The sequence below is a fragment of the Melopsittacus undulatus genome, chromosome 8, assembly GCF_012275295.1.
Source record: "Melopsittacus undulatus isolate bMelUnd1 chromosome 8, bMelUnd1.mat.Z, whole genome shotgun sequence".
In the NCBI taxonomy this organism is placed as follows: domain Eukaryota; kingdom Metazoa; phylum Chordata; class Aves; order Psittaciformes; family Psittaculidae; genus Melopsittacus; species Melopsittacus undulatus.
The window spans coordinates 24,323,918-24,348,899 of NC_047534.1; the positions used below are offsets into that span (position 1 = coordinate 24,323,918).

General features: G+C 40.1%; 1 protein-coding gene and 1 long non-coding RNA gene across 2 annotated transcripts in view; one reads left to right on the forward strand and one right to left on the reverse strand.

Moving 5' to 3' along the window:
- The window catches only part of LOC115946771 (uncharacterized), a 36,297-nt gene extending 23,682 nt beyond the window's left edge, over window positions 1-12,615 (forward strand). The window contains exons 2-3 of the long non-coding RNA XR_004080800.2: window positions 7,746-7,888; window positions 12,120-12,615. This is a non-coding gene — a long non-coding RNA (uncharacterized lncRNA). The remainder of the gene's footprint in view (window positions 1-7,745; window positions 7,889-12,119) is intronic.
- BBOX1 (gamma-butyrobetaine hydroxylase 1) overlaps window positions 1-24,982 on the reverse strand; it is a 29,655-nt gene that overhangs the window by 2,892 nt on the left and 1,781 nt on the right. The window contains exons 2-6 of the mRNA XM_005150577.3: window positions 24,574-24,688; window positions 11,366-11,564; window positions 4,016-4,121; window positions 1,328-1,524; window positions 706-872 (exon numbers count right to left, since the gene is read on the reverse strand). Of these exons, the coding sequence (XP_005150634.3) occupies window positions 706-872; window positions 1,328-1,524; window positions 4,016-4,121; window positions 11,366-11,564; window positions 24,574-24,688 (784 nt within the window). The remainder of the gene's footprint in view (window positions 1-705; window positions 873-1,327; window positions 1,525-4,015; window positions 4,122-11,365; window positions 11,565-24,573; window positions 24,689-24,982) is intronic.

A 24,982-nucleotide genomic window follows, 5' to 3' on the forward strand; every position in this document is an offset into this window, starting at 1 on the left:
CATCTGCAAATCTGCCTCCAGATGTCTTGCATGGGTCACCCAGAAGAAGTAGCACAGCAGCCAAGGACTTTAGTAATTCGTCCTGCATCACACTGGTATTGGCTAATGCGTGTGGCTAAGCAAAGACAAAGACTGGCACTGCTCAGCTTCCTTCGGCATTATGCACATTGTGCATCTGTATCATCTTCCAAATGTTCTGCAGTTCCTGCAGCCATTGCAAAAGTGCCCCACTAATGAAGTGTCATAACCACCACAGCCACCTCCATATCATTTGGCTTAATGTCCATACTCTGCATCAAGTGGAGCAGAGGAAAAAGTATGTGATTGTGTATCATCTAATGAACAGGCACTGAACTGGGGTGGCACAGCAGCTTTATACCTGGTATTTCCCATCTGTGGTACTACTGATATGACAAGTTGCAATTTCCTACGCATATGGGGTTTTGATGTAGTATAAAGATACATCGGACTCATCAACAGACTGTTGTGTGTGTATGTGTCCTGCCTTTTTTTTTTTTCTTTTCCTTTACAGTGTAGCAATGGAAAAAGAAATCTATGAGATGAATGTAAAGACACAGTATGAAATACTATAGGTGCTGGGAGGACTGAAGTCTCCTCTCAGTACCAGTGCTAACAGTGCTCAAGTGTTTTGACAACTAGGAAAAACATTTGCAAAATCACTGCAAGGAGAAGCAACTTACTGACCTGGTTTCAGCTTGTGAGTAAACTTGAGCTCTGCACTGTTTAATAAATCATTGAATTCCTTTAGAGCAGCATAAAACGGCCTCACTTTTTCAGCTGGTACGTCAAACACTGTGTCTCTTGTTGCATTATTATAATTGATGCGAACTGCTTGGCCTCTGGAATCCACACTAGGAAAGAGAGAAGGAAAGGAAAAGGCATGTATTATGTTACTGAAACACTTTAAGATGGTTAAACAACATCTGCACTCTCCTTCTGGAATTTCAGTATGTTTCTATAGTGAATTCAGATTATTATTGCACTGGATTTTATAATTAAGCCTAATTAAGGATAATCAGGAGAAAATGTAGACATTTAATTAACTCAAAATTATATTTTCTATAATCTTTAATTGTAGACTCATAAGCTTTTTAAATTCAGAAGAGATTATAAACATTTGCATTTGATCTTTTTGTAGCATATAGTTCTTAAATCTAATTGCTTCAAAACCAAAAACCTCGTTAACCTCCAACCCCCCAAAATAACTACAGACCAAGTTAAACCAGTGTTTCCCCACAAGGTGGCAGGAGCAGCCAAAACTCGCCGTACAAAAGGGATTTTATTTTTCCATGTTGAAACTGCTCACTCTATAATCCTTTGTTTACATTGCACAGCAAAATCACAGTAGTCCCTCCCAACATCTGTATAATCTACAGCAGTAGAGGACAGGATCTGATATGCCTGAGGATTTTGTTGCTTCAGCTTATTGCATGCGTGAAATCCATCTACAACTTCAGTTTCACCTCCAGTGGCTGTTTGTTTTATACAATGGAGAAACTGAACCTGGAAAAAATTAACATCTCATTATAAACAAGAATTAGCTTTCATATTTAACAGTTCATTAGTATCAGTTCCCTTATATCTGTGGTTCTGGCTTTTTGGTTGAGTTTGGTTTTCAGTGAAAGACTGAGTTCCCACTGCTGCAGCTTCACTGCACTCTGCCAGCGCTATCACAAAGGCAGAAAATTAAAGCAGCATGTTCATAAATCCATCCCATGTGGCCTGTCTTCTAATGCTTGCAACCTGTGAGTCAACTGAAAAGCTCTGTTCTCACTTCTGTCCTTTGAGTCCCTCTTTGTGGCAGTCATGTAATTCTAAATGCAGTCTTATCTCAACAAGGAGGATTAGCTTTCTCTTGCAGAAACAAAACCTGCTGTGAATTATCTGCTCACAGCAGGGGAAAGGTGGCTGTCATAGAAGGCAACAGGCCCAGTACCTCTATGATAAAATAGGATTAAGACAGTTTCATTTCATTTTGTAGTGAAATTGCCAAGGTGTAAGACAGAGCAGAAAGCCTAAACTGGGCTCTGGGTGGCACCAGTGTAAATCTGAGCTACAGACACAAACAGTAAAACTCCCCGTGGTGTTGTAGAGTCCAGCTCACGCAAAGTGCATCTTGGCCAAACCACACAAAACACATCTGTTTTACCGATGGTAGCAGCTTCACCTTTCCTTTCCATGATGGTGAACTATTTCTGAGACCATTTGGAGAAAACAACCCAACTAAACAAACAAAAAAAACCACCAGAAAAGCAAACAAAACACTACCCTTCCCCTGCCCCCCAAGAAACCACAACACAAAAGCAACCCGAAACAAACAAAACAGGAGGAGAAAAAGGAGCGGAGAACAGGCTTCATCCCAGAATCACCTCACCAGCTAGATCTGCAGACTTTGATGATGGTGATGAAGGGGGAAGTTACAATAGCTGAAAGTACAGAAGACTTGTTGGAAAGGACATATCTAGTTAAATCATGTGATGAAGCAGCTTTCTGTCCTCCTGCCATGCTCTTTTTGGCCAACAAGCTTGGGGCATGGGGTCTCAGGGCTCCCACTGAAGAGAGCACATAGCAACAAGCTCTTTTCTTTTGTGGCCTCAGCTGGCCTTGCATCAGGTGGGCACAGTTTGGTGGTGCTAAGGAAGGCTTCAGTAATGTACTTCATGGAAGTATTATGGAAAAGTTCAAAGGGATAATTCAGTTTATATTCTAGAGAGCTAATATTTGTGCTAGATCTAATCATCAGTTGTTTGTTGATTTGGTTTTAATCAGGATCTCTCATGGAAAGATAGTTGCCAGATCAAAACCTACGAAATCCTAAAACCATTTTTATGGGACAGTTCTGAAGCTAATCATCAGCCATTTAAAACCATTTCTTCATATGTTTGTAAGAAATACATCTTAAGAGTTCAGAATAGCATTCAAAATAATTCAATGTACTTTAATACTTTTATTTCTTACAAGCACGTTTGAATGAGAAAGGTTATGTTCTTCTAATATTTCATAGCAGAGTGTGGGCTTTGGCACAGACAAGACAATGAGGTAATTCACATCTGCTCTCTATTAATGAAGCCCTGTTCCATTCTTACTCCACATTAATGAACCAGTATCTGAATGATTTTAAAAGGTGATGTTAGTGTGAAGTATTTGGTACTTGTGGATAAATCACATTGGCTTTTTGTTTAATTATAGGAACAACAGATATAAAGTACTCCACAAGACTAGAAGGGGAAGTTTTACAGATACAGACTTTTCCAGGGTTATCTTTGTTCCTTTGTACCTGTTCCTACTCCTTTGCAGATTTATGATGAATGTGCATTAGACTTTAATGTGACAGGGGCTAGGTGAAAACATACTGTCTGTGGTTGTTGTCCAGCTTTACAGAATGCCCCTTTTTTGCTGTTATGAAATGGCAAATAAATGTCTAATGTCAATCAATTCACAGAAAAGAGAATATAAAATCTTAATCATATGTCTTCTAATACATTCCCCTCTTGAGGTGAACAGATGAGTCCTGAAATGTCACAACTTGACTATAGCATTTAGACAAATCATTTTTTAAATATAATGAAAACAGTATCAAAAGCACATATAGGACACTAATGTTTTCTCATATGGTGGTAATCTCAATATTCCATCGATTTCATTTAAAAATTGTGGGATATGTAGTGCTTTTGTTATGCAGAACTTGCATCATAATGTATATTGGATGGGACTTTGAGCAACCTGGTCTAGTGGAGGTTGTCCCTCCCTGCCCGTGGCAGGAGGCTGGAATTGGATGAGCTTTAAGGTCCTTTCCAACCCAAATCTTTCTATCATTCTATGATATAGTGCATACCCATGTGTATATAAATTGTTATATGATTAATATATTGTTCTGTTTACATTTCTCTTTTAAGACAAAATTCAGAGTCACTGAACGCTAACCATATTTCATGCTATAGGAACATTTCCCTTTCCCTTTTGTGTTGTGAAGAAGTCAGTAGATTCACCTTACCCCAGGTGGATGCTGCAGAACAGGGTAATCAGTGTGAAAACATAGTTTCCCGGTTGTATAAGCTACATTGTTAGCATCTGCTTTGTCTTGCACTTGCCAAGTTGGTCTTTATAATGAAAGGGAAAAGAGATAACAGGTTAAAACAGCCAGCCAGCTTGCCAGACAGTACACATTGCAACTGTAAAATCACAGTATAAGAGTCATTACACCTTTGAACATGAAAATGTTGTACAACTAGAAGGAAAAAAATTATTTAGCAGTGTTCCCCCATTCCAGCAGAGAAGGCTTATTTCAGCAGTCCTAGGTTCAAGCTAGAAACCTAAGTGTGCCAAGGGACATCTGACCTCAGTGTAGTATCTAGAAGAATGATGGCTTTCCACTGGCAGTACTTCGCTAAATGCAGGAATCAGCTGAAGACTAACCAAGAGGTGTCTGTCTGCTAGGTTAAATCATCATCTTATTACTGCTGCTTCAGAAATAAGGGAGTGGAAGTTGGCCCATTTCCTTTAATCAATGCTCCAGTTTTCCCTGCCATGTGGAGTACTTTATCAATGAAATATGAAATTGTAAAAGGCTATGTAAATTAAAAAAATATATTTTAAAAACTTTATATATATATTTATGTATATATATATATACATTTATGTATACACATATAGAGACAGACTATCCTTTGCAAGAGGACCTTTCCTGTAACTTCCAGACTTGCCACTGAAGGAAAAAGTTCTTCATAGAAATCATGGAATCCCAGACTGGTTTGGGTTGGAAAGGCCCTTAAAGCTCCTCCAGTTCCAACCCCCTGCCACGGGCAGGAACACCTCCCACTAGACCAGGTTGCTCCAAGCCCTGTCCAACCTGGCCTTGAACACTGCCAGGGATGGGGCAGCCACAGCTTCTCTGGGCAACCTGTGCCAGCGCCTCAGCACCATCACAGGGAAGAATTTCTTCCCAATATATAATCCAGAATTATCCTTTGTCAGTTTAAACTCATTCCCCCTTATCCTGTCACTACAGGCCCTCATCAGAAGTACTGATGAAAAAGTGCTAATGAAAGACTTTGTAGTTTCTTCTCTTTCTCTGTCACCCTTTCAAAGAACTACCACCCTTTATTTTGTTACGTAGTTTCTGTCTTGAAATTTGACCAAATCGATCAAGACAGTTTACTGACAACGACAGGGGAAACAAACAGAATAAGTCTTAGTTTTATGACAAAGACATGAATACATCACATTGCACAATCAAAATCTGTTTTGAATGACAACCCTGCAGGAGAATTTAAGATCAAGAAACACATGTTTTGCTTGTACAGAGTTCACAGGATTGAAGACAGTCTTCAGCAGATGCATGTTATAGGTGCAGACATTTGTCTGGAAAAGTGTAAGTCACCATATGCAGCCCATGTCATCACAGGAGCATAGTGATTTCAAAGAAAATATAAAACTATAGATCAGATATATTATGTTTTGGATGGTGTGTGTCTAGCATGACTTCTGAACAACAGTTTAGGAAGAAAATAGGCTAAAGAACATTCAGACCAAAATAGTTTTATACAGTACGGAAACACTTTTGTTCTTGGAGTTCTATTTAGTATAGAAACAATGTAATACGCTAAACCCAAATTTTTAAAATTGCCTGGGGAGAACCCCATTGAATATTTGCAGATATGTTTTACTGACTGGGAAAAAGAAATTTGTATTATTTGGTACAGCACATACTCATCAGTACATGACATCAGTACTCAGGCATGATAATTTCAACCACACTTCCATAGTCCCCTATTTTAGAGCAAAAGCCCATCCTGCTATATCATCCTTGTCATTAGTGCTGAAGGTAGCTAAGTTCACTATATCTTTAATTTAAAAGGCTCCAGTATAACCTGATGGTTCTAAAACAAACGAACACATTTTAATTGTCTCATTTATATGCAATTTATGCAATTGCTAGAATGGTAGTACTTTATAATATCATTGTCAGGTTTTGCAAAAGCAATCAGTGCTTTCATGCTGTTACGCTTTGCTGGTCCCTGGTGGCTTTCCTTACACACAGGTTGTTTTGAACGAAGCTCAAGTTACTGACTTGGTCAGAGATGCTAATAGGGAGCTCAGCACTGAATGTGAAAAAAATCAACCTTACTTTGTCAGACTCAGCTCTCCCTCACTCATGGGCAGAGCACACAAGAAATAATGGAAGAAGGAAGAAAATGTGGGGAAAGTCAGAGGACTTTTGGCCCTTTGAGAGAGCAAAGTGGGGTGGAATGGTTGATGGTTTAGTAATTAGGGTCAGATTCCAACAGCAGTTGCTCAGGCTGATTGACAGAGGAGAAAATTTGGCACGAGGTAGGTGTAGTAATTTTTTTGCATTAAGTGGCAATGTGGAATCAGTTTCCCTGAGCAGAACACTGGTCTGCTTGGTACATCCTTAGCCTTGCAGCACCACTGTGCTAGAAACTTAAGTCACATGTGAATCATCTGGTCTTGCATGTTATTAAAAATCCAAGTCTCATTCATAAGGGACGTAGATTTTGGGACCCATGTTCTCCTTTTACAGCTGAAGCACTCTGAGAGGTGCAGATGTTTCAGCTATTTCAGTGGGGGTGCTGCACCCCAAAAGAAGCCCTTCATGCCACCCCAAGCCCTGGAGAGAGCTTCAGAACAGCAGAGGAGCACAAGGCCTATGGCATGAGAAGGCGGAGAAATTGTGATATGGGTGGAAATCTTGTTAATGGAGTTGTGCCTCTGTAACATAAAGAAAAAGGTTACTTTAAAAGCATGGAACCCATTGTGGTGTTACATGGCTGAAACAGAGAATGTTTCCACTTTTTACAGTAATGACATTTTTAGGTAGCCAAAATGTACCAAACAGGCATTTAGACAGGAAAAATGTCTTTTGTTTTCCCATGTGTCAGGGTTTTATTCATTGCTGTTACATTTCAGCTTGAAATTCATGGTCCTGTTGAGGTGATGTTTTATTTGGCAAGCTTGCCAATACCAAATGTATCCTTTTTTATCCCTTTATTATTTTTTTTAATCCTTTTTGGTAGGCCTTGTATTTGGCTGCTAGTGGAACAGCAAGGGAATTACCTAAAAGTTATTATTTATTACAGTTGTAAAAACCACCTCAGAGTTGGATGTAAGAAATGCATTTCTGTTTTAGAGGTGAAGAGATGGACTGTAAAATGCTGCTCTAAGTCTGTTGTTAAGACTGAAACCTCAGTGGAGTTTTGCTACTGTGAGAAATATGTAAAACCAAGACCAGGCACTGTAATAACTAAAGCTGAAAATGAAACAGGTTAAATCAGAAATAAAGGTACTGTAAGGAAAGAAGTCTTTTCTTCTTGCTAAAATTTTTAGGCTGGGTTCCAGCTATACATGGTGAAAAAAATAAGCAATTTGTTCCTTATAAAAGACTTACCCTCTCCAAATATCCAAAAATAAAGCAAAACCATTAAAGGCTTTTTCAAGACTTCATGTAATGAATTACACATTTAACAGCACTGAGTTGTTACGCTGTTTGAATACATTTCTCTGACTGATTTCTGATATGTTTAGCATGTTACCACTTCACACACATTTGTGCTAAAACATTTGAAACTAGTTTTGTGACTTCTATTTTTTTAAAAATACTTTATGGATGTTTTTTTGAACCACTACACATAACAATACAAAGTTTATGCACCATCCAGCTTGTATTTTCCACTATTTTAGGATTTCCTCCCTCTTTCTCTTCCCAGGGTCTAAAGAGTCATGCAAATAGATGATACCAGCTTTTTTAAGATGTTTCCCATAGACTTCATCCAAGGCCAGAAGAACTCAATGGTAGGCAGTGTCCTTCTAAGGACCCAAGAAAGCTTTCGGTCAAGTCTCATCTATTGAGGTAAGAAATTCATCTTGTACATCCCCATTGACAGGATAATTGTGCTGTGCATTTCTGGCAGCTTGAATAGGTGTGCTTTTGTATAGTCTTAACAAAGGCATCCTTGCAGTGCATCTTGGAGACAGCTAAATGATGTCTGGAGACACGAAAGCCAAGATGTAAGGAATATCACACTTGCCCCAGATAAGCTCGTAGGTCTGGCTCTGAACTCCAAAGCAGGCTGCCTTTGTATGTACAGTTAATTTCTCTCCTTGCAAGTTAGCAAGGTAGTCTGAAAAAGAAAGTGTCTTCAACAGTTTTGGTTCCTTCTCCAAAAGTCTTGGCTCTGTTAATATGTGCACTGTATCGTACACCTCCTATCCCTTTTATAACTGCCCTTCCTTTAGCACCGGTAGAGACACTCTTGTTTTCAGACCTGGACCTTGGCCTGTACATAGCTTGTTGACTTCACCCTGTGGCAGAGCTGGTTTTTGTTACTTGAAATCCAGACTAGTTTGCAAAACTGGTCTTTAGATGTCAGGCTCTCTTTGATCTTATGCTCTTCAGATTTTAATTTAATATTGCACAATCAACCTAATCATACACAGAAACGTAATTAGCAACTGTCAAATGACCTAGAGTAAATCTAACCATGGTGACTTAATTGGGATGATGTAAACCAGACTTCAAGACTTTCCAAACCTACAGCTGTGTTTAAAAAGCAAAAAAGAAAAACACCCTGAACTCAACTAACCTAAGTATTCTACTAAGTATATTTCCTTTTAAATGCAGAATTCATAGGCAATTGGAAATCTTCCACAATGTCAAAGCCCTCTTTCTGCAGCCTAATATATACATGAATTAGCAAATAGGTTTTGGAAAAGCAAGGAGACTTGCAGCCATTTATCATTCCTTTATTGTGAACCCTAATAGTTGAGGAAACATAAAATTAAGGTTTAATCAACACCAAGAGTAAAGCTGATTTAAACAGTGAAAGGAGCTCTAACCATTACCTGCTCAAATGGCTTAGACCAAGATCACATTTCAACCTTGAAAACATTAATGGGCAGGAGGCTCTTTGTAGGATATAAAGACTTTTAAAAGTATATATAGATATCAAAGACTTAGAACTCATCCTGACAAATTACTTCTATTGAAAACATTTATTGAGACATTAAACATTCATTCAAGCTGACTTCAAACAAGGTGAAGTACTTATTAGTCATTCCTGTTTATGACTGTGCTAGGGAAAAGTCGGTGAGGGGCAAGAGTAACTTTTTTTCAATTGCAAAAAAACCCATTCTGAAGTCTCCCTAGGACAGCTTTGGGAGCTGAACTTAGATTAGGAAAGTGTATCCTAACAGTTTATGCACATTTATACAGTAAAGGCTTTTCAATCTCTATTAAACATAGCAGAGTTATCACAAGCTGGATGTTGCAGACAGCTTCTAACATACACTCTGTAGTAATTTTAAACAGTGAGGATGATGAAGGGCTGAGGCAGAGTACCAGACAGAATGTAGATTTTGTGTTAATCTTACAATGCTGCTAAGTTAAATAGCAAAACCTTTTGAATACCTTATTGAAAAGCATGTTACAGTGCTCAGCAGATGGACAATAGGTGTAGCTCAGCAGATGGACAATAGGTGTAACACAGTGGGTTGCCATGTCAAGAAAGATAGTCTAGAAGATTTAAAGATCTTTTCCAGTTTTAGGATTGAAGAACTTCTAGATTGAGTTCCTCATCCCTGAAACCCAAGCACACAACCAAGGGTTTTGTTGTAACCCAGGCACAAACCTGTGGTATGTGTTGAAGAGGCTGTATGGAGGGTTTTGGTTGTTATTTAGGTTTTGGGGGGTTTTCCCCTCTCCCTTGAGCTATTTTGGAGATATATAGTATTTTCTTTTAGTGGTATGCTTCAACAAAGAACCAACATTATTTTGTCTTATCTGGGGTTTGCTATATTTGTTCCTAATTCAAAATACTTGTGCAGCTGTTTGGGTACAGACAGGACAAATGTTTCACCCTTCAGGTATTGAGGAAAGCTGTGAAACATCCTCAGATATGGTCAGGATTGGATACCCCTAAGAATCATCTTATATCTGTAATTAGGATCACATCCAAACAGAAATCGAAAGCAGAATTGTTTTCATAATGATGCAAGTTTTAAAATGAGACTATAGTAGACTGCCAAAGGCAGAAATGCTTGACATTAGGAACGCTTTTAGTGGTACAGAATGTTGTGTAGCACTGGATGAGGTTTCTGAGTTGAGCAGGGGACTCTGCTCACATGTATTTCAGTAGGATTAACTTGACTTTTCCTTCTGGCACAGTAAGCAGAAAGAGGAAGCTACACCTTAAAAAATCATTATCTTAACTAGCCTGGCACATTTATAGATTACTCAAGCATCTTAGCTTGAAGAAGCGACCTTTTTGATCACCTTCCTCCCCCTCACTTCACAATCAACATTCTGAGTTAATGTAATTTTCCTGGTATCACAATGCGCTTTTACCACCCTCTACCTTCATCACATATTGCAGCAGGGCCCATATATGCCTTAGTAGCTATTCAGGCATCAAGAATTCGCAATTATGTTTAAATGTTCTATTTAGTTTGTTTAAGTGTTACTGGCTATTTTTATAACTTTTTTTTTCCTTTTTCGGGGGGTTGGGGGGGAGGGGGGACATACAAAGCTCACATCCAAGTAATAAGGTATTTTATACACACCGTAAAAAATCATCCCAACAGCTGGGGTGAGAGACAGGGCAACATGTCAGCTAGTAACACTGCTCCTTCACTTAGCTACATGGAGGTCACTGACTCAGCCCAGCAAGACCCTACCATGGTAATTTTTTTACTGAGGTAGTAGATGCCTGAAGAGGTAAGTTTCAGTTTATCACCTCCTAGCATCAGAAGGATGATTTATGGGTTCCTGCTTGCTCTCCTGCAGGCTGAGCAATTACTTCTGGATAAAAAGCAGTCTTAAAAAATGCCTGCTGGGATTGGCTGGGGCTTTCCGGAGCAGACTCAGTTGGAAGCAGGGAATGGGTACTCTGCCCACCTCCTCAGTGATGGGGGGCTCAATAACATCATCTGTGTCTTACTTATTTCCATGACTTGAAATCAGGCTAACAAGTTTCAGTACAGATAACTTCCTTTTTTCAAAAGCGCATTGGATTAATGGATTTTTGATTTTGTTCCATGGTATAGATAAGTACTGCTATCTTGTGGTTATCTTTTATTTGACATCATCTGTTTTTAGGCATTTTTCCTTCTCTCAGCAGTTATAGTTGCTGGTCTTTACATACCCTGCCTGTCACAGCAAAACAATCTTCTCATACAGACTCTTGACACCACATTTTCTAATATGCAGATAAAAAAAAATAGATCAGTTTTTCTTAATTTAATCCACAAAACAGGTCCAGCAAGCTGAAGTGAAGGACATTGAAGGTGGTTACATAGCCAGCAAAGCATGGATATTAAAAAACAAACTCACCCATAAAAAGTGAGACGCAGAAACCCAATCCTGTGGCCAAGTTTAATCAACTCTCCCTGCCTAGCAGCAGCTCCTGTTAGTATCACGATTCCTACTTTCTTTAAGGTGCACAGCCATCTGTAGGCACTTTCATCATTGTATATGATTTCTTCAAAAGGCATTTGGGGAAGTTGCAGGTCGGAGCCCCAGTACTGATGTTCTGAAAGGGAAGAAATAGAGAAGCAAGTGCTTAGCTGTTGTAGCATCACAGCTCAGGGCATAGTTGAAATATGAAATTAATGGGGTGTGTATGCATTTGTGAATATGCCCTCAATCCTGCTGTCAACCACCTGAAACTGGGTCCCTAAGTTTTCATGGATGACAAGAAAGATTTTGAGACCTTAACTCAAGCGGAGATATCAAGACTGGGATTTTTGCTCTCTCATGTGATTTTGACTGCAAAAGTAAGAAGGAATTCATAATCTGTGGGTCTGATGAAAAGTGGGTTGTCTTAGCTTGTGTTGGAGGCATTCCCAGTTCCAGTGTGAGCCATAGGAATAGCCAAAATGTTCACAGACCTAGACAATCTCTTCATGTGTACCCAAAAATAGCTTTTCCTTTCCTGCCTCCTTTCTGTCCCAGGACAGAAATCCCATGCCTTTCACTTCATTCTTTCGTATATCAGGCAACATTCACTTTTCTCCAGATGAGATAGATATTGACACAAAGAGATGAAGAACTTCTTAGAACTTGTCTCACTGCTCTTCATTTTCAGGACTCCAGATGGCTCATGGCAAATGACAATGGGATGTGCCCACTGAGGCCAGGAGAGCAGCACAGGCAACGTGTTCCCCAGCCCATGCCTTGCCAGCTCCAGTGGCAGAGCCGTTTGGACGCTGGACCAGGGAGAAGCAGCATCAAGCAGGAGAGCAGACCTTCGGTTGACAGTGCTGCTGGAGCCCTCCTTTCAGCAAAGTCTCAAGGGAAGACAGCGGCTGCTCTCTGCTTCTTGCGACCTACAACAGCAGATGGCAGCTGATGAGGAAAAACCTGTGGGATTATTCATGAAGTACTTTGTCCCTTGCACCATAAGTGGGGTACAAAGCCCAGCACCAAGTCCACGGCATAACCACTAACCCAGCATATCCACTCTCTGCTGGTTTATACTCCTGGCTGATTTAGGACAAGCGTGTTAAAGGCTGATTGTTACAGTGGTGATTAAAGGCTAAATCTCAGCACTGTGTACTGTTAATAAATGTCACTGCAGTAGAGTGTTGTTGTGACGTTTCAAACTGTGTTGATGAGGTGATTCACAGAGGCTCTGGCATAAGTAGGATGTGGGCAAACCCGAGGTGCAGGGGTGGGCCCAGGGTCGGCCTCAGAGAGGGGTGGCCCTGAAGGAGACAGTACACCAAGACCACTGGTGATCTCGGGGGAGATGGGGCACTACACTACAGAGGCCTCAGGTGAAGAGGCTCATTTCAATCTGTGAGGACCCAACTGGGATTACCTGAGGTCAAACAATTAGTCTGTGGGGGTTACTTAAGGTCAAACTTAATCTCTGCAGACCCCACAGGGGTTACTTAAGGTCATAGGATTTAGCTGAGGTCAGACTCACTCTGAGGCCCCCACTGGGGTTACCTGAGGTTACACTTGTCTACCTGGATGGTGTTAGGGGTCATCACTGTACAGCCCTGCTGATGCCAAGTATATTGAGCCAGTTCAGGCATCTCTATCTCCAAAGCGACAAGGTGTGTGAAGATGTTCCACCGCCCCAGCCCAGTGCCACCCCTTCTTAATCACCTGTTTTCTGATGTCTTACCCCTAGGAAAGTTTTATTTTTTTAGATTGAAATCCTTTATGATTTACTATTTTAATTCTTTTTAACACAAGTATATAAGATTTCCTCTCTGCATGGAGCTTTCTCAACCACACAGCTATATCATGTAGGGTTTGTGACAAACTCTGGTTGATTTACAGAATTTTTTTCACCTTAGCTCTCAAAGCTCCATTGCTGAGCATGAGCAGCAGCCCCCCTGAGGAAAGCCACTCATTTTGTTGGCAAGTGTACCAGTGCCAAGAACTGTAAAAGAATCTTTGTGTACTGATATGGAGAACAAAGGAGACAGATTTAAAATACTTTTCTATGAGAGCTTTAAATTATCTGAACTCTTTTTTCTGCTGAAACTGATTTTTATCTCTTACCAAAAGGCTGTCCCATCTGAAATCCCAAGGCCAGTATATTTTAATGGCCGAAGACTGATGCGTACAGAGAAGAATGAAGGTCACAGCTCTCTGCATGATTGAGATACAAATGGTTCTCTCCAAGACTGTGATTGCAGACAGGCAGGATTTCCTCAGTGGATAATCTTGGATTTTTCGCCTGCTACCTTTTCATAGCCACATCCTGCATCTTACCCACACAACTCAAAAACATGCATCAAACAAACAGGAAACATCGTAAGCTGAAAATAGTGTACTATTTTTGTATTATGGGCAGAGCTTCTGTGAAGCAGTTTTCAGTGCTTTCAGTTTCCCTTGTAGGATCCATGTCTATGATGTCCTCCCAGAGAGGAGCTGGAGGAACCCTCTGCATCCATGAATGGTTCACCTGCTCATAACTTTGGTAAACCTTAACCATTTGGGCTGAGGTTTTCCATGGCCTCATAGCTGCTGGAGATAATATCTCATCTGCCAGAAATAATTTTGTGAGAGCTTCAACAGCACCAAAAAGGGATCAAAAGCCTTGACCAGTACAAACAAGTAGTGCAACCAAGTCACAGTTTCTACACTGGCTTAGCTTTAGTGCTTTCTGATGTATAGTGGAGTATCAGGTCAAAACTCAGACTTCCCATTACTAGACACATATCTTTGCACAAACTATATCATGTTCCCATCATACCAGTAGCACGTAAGAAATGTGGAGAAGCAGGACAAACAGGGATACTGCAGAAAGAAGCTCTTTCTTTGTTAAATACTTCAAGTATATTTTTAAGAACTTTCAGATACACCTGCAAAATCCAATTAATTTTCTTCAATCAGAAGCAGTGCTGCAGCCGCTCATAACTACAGGCAAAACCACATATTAACAACTAAACCCTGTGGCTCTTTATGTTGGTCAAAATAATTTAAAATATTTAAAATAATCAAGATTTTTTTTTCTTCCCTCTTTCCCCCCCCCCAGACTAATTCTGCCAGCACCAATTTTGCTGGACAACACTGAAACAGATATCATCACCCAAGTTTTAACAGCTCTGATGTATCCAGCCAAGAACTCAAGGAGTCGGTAATGTAGACAGACAGCGGAAAGGCAGGAAATGAATCATGGAGCATGAAGCACAGCTTCCCACAGGACACTTTCTGGAGCCTGCCAGCTGCTAATGCACTTCAATTTAATTTGTCTCTGCTAGTGACAGGGGACAACTGGAAGCCAACAGTTGTGGCTCACATTGGGTACTTTACAACTAACAGTAATTTTCTTCCACAGCTCAAAATATTCCAGAAAAGAACAGTCAGAAATACCACATGGTGTCCCTGGATCACTGAACCCATCCTGGGCTTTTGTTTATTTGTTACATGTTTGGGGATTTTAAAATAGTACAGGGAGCTTGAACTAGTACAAGGTTTGAAGCCAAGTGCAGTGATTGCCAGTGCAACTGAAAGAAAGCTGTTGTAGAGACTTGATAGTGATTTTATTGTTACGAATTGCACTTGCAAGCACTGTTAGTATGCATTAACACTGAAACAAGTACAGGTTTACTGGTGTAAATGGATCTTAGATCAAGATACAACTTTTATTAAGCTACATGGCTAGAAAGCATCGTTGGTAATTTGTTTTCTTGCCTGTAGCACATACACACACCGTGCATGCCAGTCGCTGTTAAAGGAGTTGTTAATAATAAGTGGCACTAAGATTTCCTCAGAAATCAGTGTTTCTATTGTTAAACTCTGGTTGAAATGCTTAGAACTACAGCAAAATACAATCTTTAGTGCTTTTTCATGATGCAGGTTTCTTTATAATGAATTTACGAGGAGAACAGCCAGTCAAAAGGATTGGCTGTCTTAGAACAAAATCAAACATGGGAATACACTTTTGCTCATGTTTGAAAAAATTCCAGCACAGGCTCCAATTCCTGTACTTTGGGTTTCTGAGACAATGTCAGAAATGTTTTGATGAATCCATCCTCCTGCTAAGCTTGTTGAGGTACAAGTTTATGAGGACATTTGGCAACAGACCTTCCTACAGCTACATAGCTGACAGCATCCCCACCACTGTGCTGCCCAGGCAGGTGATTTCCCACTGCAGGAGCTTGCCCATGGATGCAGCCATCCAGGGAGGGAGACAAGAAGGAAAGAGGAGCTGAGCTGGTCCATACTCTCTGTTAGAGCCTCTATCCCAGGCCCCAGAGGAGAAAATGTGTGAACTGAAGCATGGGAGAAGCTGCCAGGGAGAAGAAAGATACACTACCTGGGAAAAAACTCTGGGAAAACAGCTGGCAGAAAGAAGCTGTGTCTGGAGACTGAGTAAAAGCTGCCAATGGCTGCAGAGAACACTGGAGCCAAGTAAGGGGAGCTGGAGGTTGAGGAAATTCACAGGAGAAAAACATTTTATCATTAAACAGAGAGGATGGAAGCCCTTCAAACCCCCACCGACATAGCACCCTGTCTTCTCCACTGATATCAGCTGGGCTGGCTGCGATACCACAAAGTGGCAGTGTGTGACCACTGATCTCCAACTATCAACTGTCCTGGCTCAGCTGATCTCAGAAGCAAAATAACCCTGATGATTGCTCTTTGGTAGCAGCCTTGTGTCTTACTTATTTCAGACTTTCTGTGGGGTATTAATGATGGCACATGTTAACTTGCATAATGAGGAAAAGAGGTGTTACATGCTTATTTGACCTGAAAAGCAGTGTTGGTGGCGGATACAAAAGACCATGTGGAAAGATACAGCTGCCCTTCAAAGTTTGTGTAATGAATAGAAGTAGATGTGAGGCAATTAATTTCTCTCCTCTATGAAAGATCTATTTCAGATTTATACTCCCAAAATAAAACACTACCTGCCTCCTTGCTCTCACTAATTTCCACTTGTAATATCTCTTCAGCTTGCCAGTTTATCAGTTTGCACAAATAAACACACACATATTCAAATCAAAGACATTGCACAGCAATGGATAAACAGAATGAAGATGCTATTTCTTACCTTTTTTTTTTTTTGCAAAAGTTTTGAATTGATTTTAGTGTTTTGCAATCCAAGAAACATTAGGGTTTAAGTAAGTCAAGCATTCTCTTACATATTGAATCAGAGCTGTTACTCTTACAGTAAAAACACAGTCAGTTTCCCTTGCTTTTATCTGTTTTCGTATGAAGATGCTTATTCTTAAGAGAGTGCACAGTGTGAAAATATTTTATCTATTCCATAGAATAATTGTTTTGTTTAAAGCACATTAGCTTACGTGGTATTTGAGCTAGCAGTCATTCAGCCTGTCCAATCATCAATCACATAGATTACATACTGGAAATGAGACCGTAAGCATTTGAAAAAAGAAGATGGCATCATGCATAAACCACCTATTTCTCTATTCCAATATCCCTTCAATGGACAGGACCAATAAAGACTATTTCATAAACGAAGCAGCTTCCAGAATGGGAGCTGGGGGGGATTTCACCTGGTGCCTGCAGGATGTGCTCTACTTAAAGAGATGTACAGGGCCAGGTTTTTGTACCTCTCCCCCCACGTATAGGCAGCAAGCACAAAACGCACCATCCTTATAAAAAAAGTGAACCCAGACACTACATAGTTACAACATTTTTCAACAGTTGCAAAGTCTGCAAATTTCCAGCCACCAGTATTCCTCCCTCCTTGGCTAAGGCTGCTGAGAGACTGTCCAAGAAACACAGTGCACGTACCCAAATAGAAGCTATTCACATAGACAATCTTTTATACCCTACCCAGTGTTTCAAAGAAGCTGTAGTGCAATTGACAAGCTGTTGAATTTCATAACGTGTTCACAAAATGAAAAAAGCACAATCCATGAGGAGAGATGTAATCTCACCTCATTAAATTCCTTTTTGAGGCCACCCCATGACTGGCTACTCACTGCTCCAGTGTGTTTAACTCAATATCCACCCTTTCACACACTTGAAAGATGAGGAAAAAATAAAATATGAATATTTCCTTTTCCTCTATTAAAATTTATGAAATTAAAGTAGCTTTGGGTATGCTGTGTGAGCTGCCAAGAATATCCCTTGAAAGACAAATTAAAGCTTCAGTGTTGGTGCAGGTAAATAACCATGTGAAAACTAGTGGAACTTTTTAAGTTTCAGCTTCTCCTTCCTAGTTTTTGTTGCTGTCTTGCTATTACATATTTTCCTGACTTTCCTTACATAAAATGAGGAGTGGAGCAGTATTAGTATTTCAAGCAATATACCAGCAGATTTTTCCCCACATTGGAAAATAAACATACACACTTGGGACTTAAGTACAGCTCCAGGAGCCCCAGACTTTCCTGATTAGAGGGACTGTAAAGTCCTCTTGTTCCAGTTCCCAGTTCCTACTGTGCCTGCTTGAAGTTCCACATAATATGGGATGCCCTTTCTGTATAACTAAAGAATCACAGAATGGTTTGGCCTGGAAACGCAAAAATTCAAGGAAACTGAACTGTTCAGTGATGCTTTCCAAGCAGCTGCTGAAACCGACAAAGGGTTCAAATGAAGCAGCTTCTTAGACTTCTGTTCAACATTTAGCTACTTAGCATAAAAAAAAAACCAACCAAACCAACAAACCAACAACAAACAACCCAAACATAACAAAATAACTCAGAAAACAAAGTCCCAAAGTACTAATAAATGCAGCTAAATTGTGCCTGGCAAGGCTAGGAACTCTGTCCTCAAAATTCCAGCTCTCTCACAGGAATTCCCTTCTAATGACAAGTGCAGCCAGCATCCTTAGTGGACTGGGCTCTTTCTAAAAGCACAGGCTGGTACACAAGTGCTTACAAATCCTACCTCATGTTTCAGAGAAGAAAGGCTCCAAGTTCACAGCCTTTCAGTGTCATCTTGATGCAGCCAAGAACTTAGCCTCTGAGCTACTGCAGGAAAAACCTTTCCTCCTTGACATTTGCCAACGTACTCTACAATGACACTGTGGTAAATATGCCAAAAGCTGAAAATGCCTCATGTACAGCTCCAAGCATTACTAATCTTGGGGAGTGCATGGAACACAGCAACTGTTGGTATCTAGGGGAGGAAAAAAAAAATAATCCAGTGAAGCTTGTGAAGTTATTGCTATTAAAAACGGGCCCTCACTTCATGTCTTACAATCTTCCTTTTAATTGGAAACTCTTTACAGTTTGAGCTCAAACTTTTACTTATTCTGAACAGCATTAAGAAAATCTGTTTACATATGCACATGTGTATTTGTATAGTGATGCATCTACCATGCACATGGAAGACAAACGGCTCCTCTCTCCTCCCTCTCTTTCCCACACCCCCCTTGATTTTGTTCAATGTTTCTAGACCACTAATCATGTACAGTGCTTTCCAATGGGCACTTTGCAGTCTTTCTTGATATATGGTGCCCAAAATTCATACTAGCTACAGAATCCTTACTCAATCAGATGGAGCAGGAGGACTGCTTCATATCTTCTGCATCATAGACTTCTCTTTGGACTCAGTTGAAAGCAATGTTTGCCTTGATCCCAAACCAGTCTACCACATTCAGCCTGTGATCAGCAAGAACCCCACCCAGCACGGGTGGTTATTTCTCCATCTTGCACTCGAACTGCTGCTGAGCTGCAGTATTCTGCAGGAAACCATGATGCAAAGACTGTGGATGATGAAGAAATATGAAGGAAATGGACTGCAGAGAGTGGCTTGCTTAGAGTAGAAGCACATGCTTCTACTACAGTGCTGCTGAGTGTTAGGCTAGATTAACTGGTCACCTGACCCATTGAAGCATTTTGCATATTTTTACCGTTTCGCCTATTTTGCAAAGTCATTTAGATTTGTAACCTGGTCCTTCAGCACATTTTTAGGTTGGCGTCACCTGCAAATTTTATGTGGCAATTTCTTTCCATCGTACTCATAGATGAAACCAAGAAGGAGTACTGCATAAATCACAGACCTTTGCAAAGCCTATCTTGCAATATCATTCTGTCTTGATGGCAAACCATTACAGCTACTTTTGGCTTCTTTTTTTAAGCATGACACATTTCCTTAGCACATTCATGTGAGTTTCATGTGCAACAGGGTCAAATGCTTTATGCCAAAGATATGAATGTGAACACTTTGTTTAATACTAAACATGCCAAGGAAAGTGATGAAAACCAATCAAAGAACAAACTTGCATACTTAGAGCACAAGCCAAACCACTGTCTTCCTGCACTGCATAAACTTTTCAGAATATTAGAAAGGCACAACCTCCATGTACAGAAAGAAGAGGAAAAAAAACAGAACCAGGGAGATCTTACAGCTTAATTCAATATACCGGTGCCAGTTTTAATACTTATACTAACTGCAGTAGGTCTGAGGTATAATTTCTAACACTTCAGTCTGACATACACATAAACTACTTTTAAACACCTCATATTTTATGAAAACCAGCGGAGGACTTCTCCTGACTGGTCACAAAGACCAACTCAGCGAAGTGAGTACAACTGTAGTAGGAGAGAGATAAGTATTAGGTCTATACTAAAATAAGCAGCAGTTATAAAGAAAGACTTCCTTCTCCTCAGTCCCAGACAAATATGTTATATGCTGTCTAACAATTACAATTATCAGGTCCATAACTCTTCGGAAAAGGGACATGAAAGCATACATCATAAAACCCCAAAAACATTCTATCAATCATGTGAAGATATTTAAGTTCTTCCACTTCACAATATTTTTGTAAAAGTTTGTATGAAAGTCTCGGAAAACTGTGCCCACAGGGCACGTCACTCTCCCAGATACTGAACAACAGGAACTTTATTCCCACTTTTATCCACAAAACCCCTTCAGCCTGAAAATCTATCAAGCAGCTGCACTGAACAGGGACTGTACTCTTTGCCACTATTTCCTGGTGGTAACTGATCCCACTCATGTTCTTCATTATTTTATCATGGCAGCATAGCACGGGTTTTCCCACTGTGTAACCACAGTTAACATAGTTTCCATTGTACTATAATAGAAATCTAAGAACATACTCTTTGAAAGCTGAAAGCTAAGAATGAGCCATTAGTGCCCACACAGCCTTAAGTCTCACTTGCACAGCACAGTTGCAGTTACCAAATTATGAATCTTTATGTTTACAAAGGTAAGTGAACAATTGCTAAGGGATAAAACCAAAAGTCTTGCAGAACTATTTGTGGTTTTATTGATAATTTGTCTTTTGAGCACTAAACTCCCACAACTATGTGCTTTTCAAAATGGGAAGTATTAAATACTTTTGAAAGAATTAATGAGTCACCACCTCTTTCAATTTCAGAATAATAACTTGGGGGGTGGCAGAGAAAAAGAATCCCATTTCTTGGTCATGCCAAGCTAGTCATAAAAAGCCACCTGCACAAAATGAGGAGTCAGCCTTACCCCAGTTCCTGCAGATGCATTAACAAACCCTTGGAATTATTCAGCATTTACTGTGCAGGTTGGGACAGTGCTGGTCAAAACCTTCTATATTGAATTCAGGTGGGAAAGAAAGTCTAGACATCAAAGATTCACCGACTCCACCTAAAATCATTTTGTCTACAATGTGGGTTTTAATGTTTGTTGAAGGCCAAGTGTATTTTTGCTGTATTGTAAATTCTGCATGTGGCAGCCTAACTCATGGGGGCAGCTCTTATTCCTATTGCTACAGGATAAATTCAAATGACCAAACTCTTTTATTAAAAAGCAAACTTTTAACTTTTCCTCTTAAAATTACCATCTAGTAGAGAGACTGAAAGGACCACTCATGCTGTTAACATCCTGATTCAAACAAATATACATCCAATATCATATTACTGCACTTAAAAGGACAAGCATCATCTGAAACCTTTAATTTTAGGTTAAAAACTTAACATAGCAGCCTTTGAGAATCTGAAGGGGGCATACAAAGATGCTAGAGAAGGACTTTTCATCAAGGACTATAGTGACAGGATAAGTGGGAATGGGTTCAAACTTAAACAGAGGAAGTTCAGATTAGACATTAGGCAGAAGTTCTTCCCTGTGTGGGTGCTGAGGTGCTGGCACAGGCTGCCCAGAGATGCTGTGGCTGCCCCATCCCTGACAGTATTCACGGACAGGTTGGATGGGGCTTGGAGCAACCCGGTCTAGTGGGAGGTGTCCCTGCCCATAGCAGGGGCTTGGGACTGGATGAGCTTTAAGGTCCCTTCCAACCCAAACCATTCTATGATTCTACGATTAAGTAGCACTAGGGACTGCCTCTGCTGCACCTTCTTCTCCTCCACCCAATAGGAAAATACCACTGTGATATCATTTTTTCCCCTCTACAGCCTATTGGGATGCCAGTGTCTTGTAAAATGCACCTCTATGCATTGAGAGGCTGAATACTGGTAAGCACCTCATGTACTTGGTGTCTCTTACTGGGTGCATGTGTCTACCACACACAAAATTTGAGTTACAGAGAGACTGCACGAGGTGGTAAATCACTCCTGTGACGTTCACTGGGGAGGGCACAAGTAAGCAGGAGGGAAAAAGAGAGTATGTTTGAGACACCGTAGCTGAAGAAGTAGAAGATAGCTCTTTTACTGCTTTTTTGGAAGTATCTTGTAAGCTGGGCTGAAAAGAGCCTTGGTATACAAAAATAGCAGACTTGGCATACCACATGGATAGGATCTGGCAGTGTTTTTGAAAGGTGAATCTTAACATATTGCCATAGAACTATTTATAGTCACCATCATCATGCAGTAGAAATCTGACCTACTCTTTGGGTTTGACACACACCTGACGTCTAGTTTCTTGAATCAGAAATTATGATGAAAGAAACACCATAAAAACAACACGAAAAGCAAAAAACTGTGAGGGAAAAAAAAAAAAGAAGAGAAAGAAATAAACCCCCACAGCTGTGACAGTGTCAGCAGTGAAGGTTAACTTCTAACTACAGCAGTCTGAGAAGCTTGCTGTTCTATTTGTTGAACCAGCATGCAGAGCTGGCATTCCATATTGTCTGTAATACTATACTGCTGGGATATGATTAGCTACTTAAAGGCATGTAATTTGCAGTGTGTAACTAACTCCACTGGACAGAAGGAAGCAAATTCTAAATGTACCCATAGATGATGAGAAACATATCTTAAAGAGCCAGCAAACAAACCCACATGATTTCTAACCACAGCCTTTTCTGCAAATGAATCCTGAGAAAAGCTGGGAGAAGCTGACCATCACCACGAGCGAGGTCTTCTCTGAGGAAGAGCAGAAGGACACTACTAAAACAAAGCCAAAGTTAACACAGGCTTTTAATTAGTGTAACTTTGATAAATCTGTTTCTTCAGATCTAGCGTGGAAAACAGAATTTGCAAATGCATTGCCCAAAGAAAAACATAGATCTTTGGTGTATGTTTTACCCTGACAATTCCACTGGAGAAGAGCAGTGGCAGAGAGAAGAATTGGCTTCCAAACCAAACATTGCATTTAGATGCTGAGAATAAGCACTGTGTAAATATGTACATACAAAGGCAAATCACAGCCATTTAGACTTCATAATGGGGAAGAGAAGTAGTATTATATCTAAAATACTGAAATCTCAGTTACTGATTCCTTTGCTAATAATAAACATAACCACAGAGCTAGACTAATTTGCCTGGGCATTTATTAAAGCAACCTTTGATTTACATAGATCCCCTCAAAGGCTACAAAACATCTCACTATCTTCCACAGCATCTCCATTTTTCCAGATTAAAAAATCTTACTATCCAAGAAATTTAGTCTATTTTCCCCAAATGAGGTTTGCATCTTCCCCTTGTTCATTCTGGGAACATGCCCAACCCTCTAAAACAGTGTAGTTTATTCTTGCCAAAGCTAAAGTAGACATGAACTTTCATATCACCAGGGAAAAAAGTTCCATTCTGAACTATGAAGAGTCTGTTACAGGATCCATTACAATGAATGGAAATAGTACTCACCATTAGTTTTAAGCCAGATATAAAAGGCTGAATCTTAAGAACTGGTTTTTGTTTAGAACAGGTGCTAGGAGTTAAGGCATATTTGACCTGCAGATATTGGGAAAGATAACTGACCCCTTCAGCTGTCCTTCAAGTGCCAAGCAAAGCTCAGATGCAGGAGATACCCAGGGCCACGTGTTTTCCCATTTCTTTTCTTTCAGGAAAAAAAACCCAAACCAACCAACCAACCAAACCTTCATTTCTTAGAATAAAACACACCCAAAAAATGGAGTAAAAACCAATTGTGAATTTGCCTTTTAGCTTTGAGGAAACTGATATCTGGATCTCAGTTTCACCCCATCAGTCTGCCTCTAGTTCCTTTTTTTCTAAATGAATCCTGTTTCAAGGGATATCGTCTTAACTCTGAATACAGAGCTGTAACTTTCTGCAGCAGCAGATCTCACAGGAGCACTGCCAAGAGCAACAGTAGAAATCTTTAAAGTTTTCACACGTTTCATGCTCATAATCTGAAAGGCTGACAAAGAAATGATTATTCACTCAAAAGGGGGAGGGATTTGTACTGGGTAAAAGTTACACTGCCTGTTGCATTACACACTTCATGACCAAAATACAGTCAACCACAGCAACAAGTATGGGACATAGAGCAAACACAACCTGAACTTCAGCACTAGGCATTGCTATGCTATAGTTACTTTTTAACAGAAGGCCATGGCAAGGGATTGTTTTATCATTATTTCAGTTGTAAGACCCTTGCAATCCTAAATGATCTTTCTGAAAACTAAAACTCTAGATAATTAAGAGGGCACACACACACTTTCATTGTCACATAGGCCACTTGCTGGTCTGCAAGGCTCATCTTTGAGATCTGCTAAACCTTTCTGGAAGGAAAAGGCTTTTAGGAAAGTAAACACAACCCAACCAGTTGAACTCCTCAGAGTTTCAGAGGTTAGCAGAGGGAAAGGGTAACCACAGATTCCTGCTGTGCATGTGCAGCCTGCCTCTGAGCACCAAGAGTGGTTGCAACCACTCCATTGTGTAGACCTGCTCCTCACACAGGGACTACCAGTGTCAGACTCCCAGACCCCTTGCATTTGAAACAAGCATGACAGGTGTGGGTTTAATTCCTACCTGGTAAAAATAAAGTTTCTCGCATTTCTGCCCTGGCTTCTTCAGAGAAGCATCGTTTTTTCAACCACTCAGCTTCATATTCACTTGCATGTTCATCAGGCCACGTAATAGAGATCTTCCATCATAAAATAAAAGATAATTTTAGAACAAAAAGCACTTGGAAATTGCAGAGCAACACCACTAAAAACCCAACCCCCTTCCCCAAAACCCAACGAACCCTTAGAAACTTTAATAATTGTCATATTTAGATCAATAATATCAGAGTTAAGCTTTCCCTGGAGCAGAATGACAAACAAGTACAGAAAACCCAACCTGAACATCATACAAATTCTGACACCTTTTAGAAATGCTCACTTTCACATGAACCCATGACCTAAATTGCTGGTTTGTGTGGGCTACTTTCACTGCG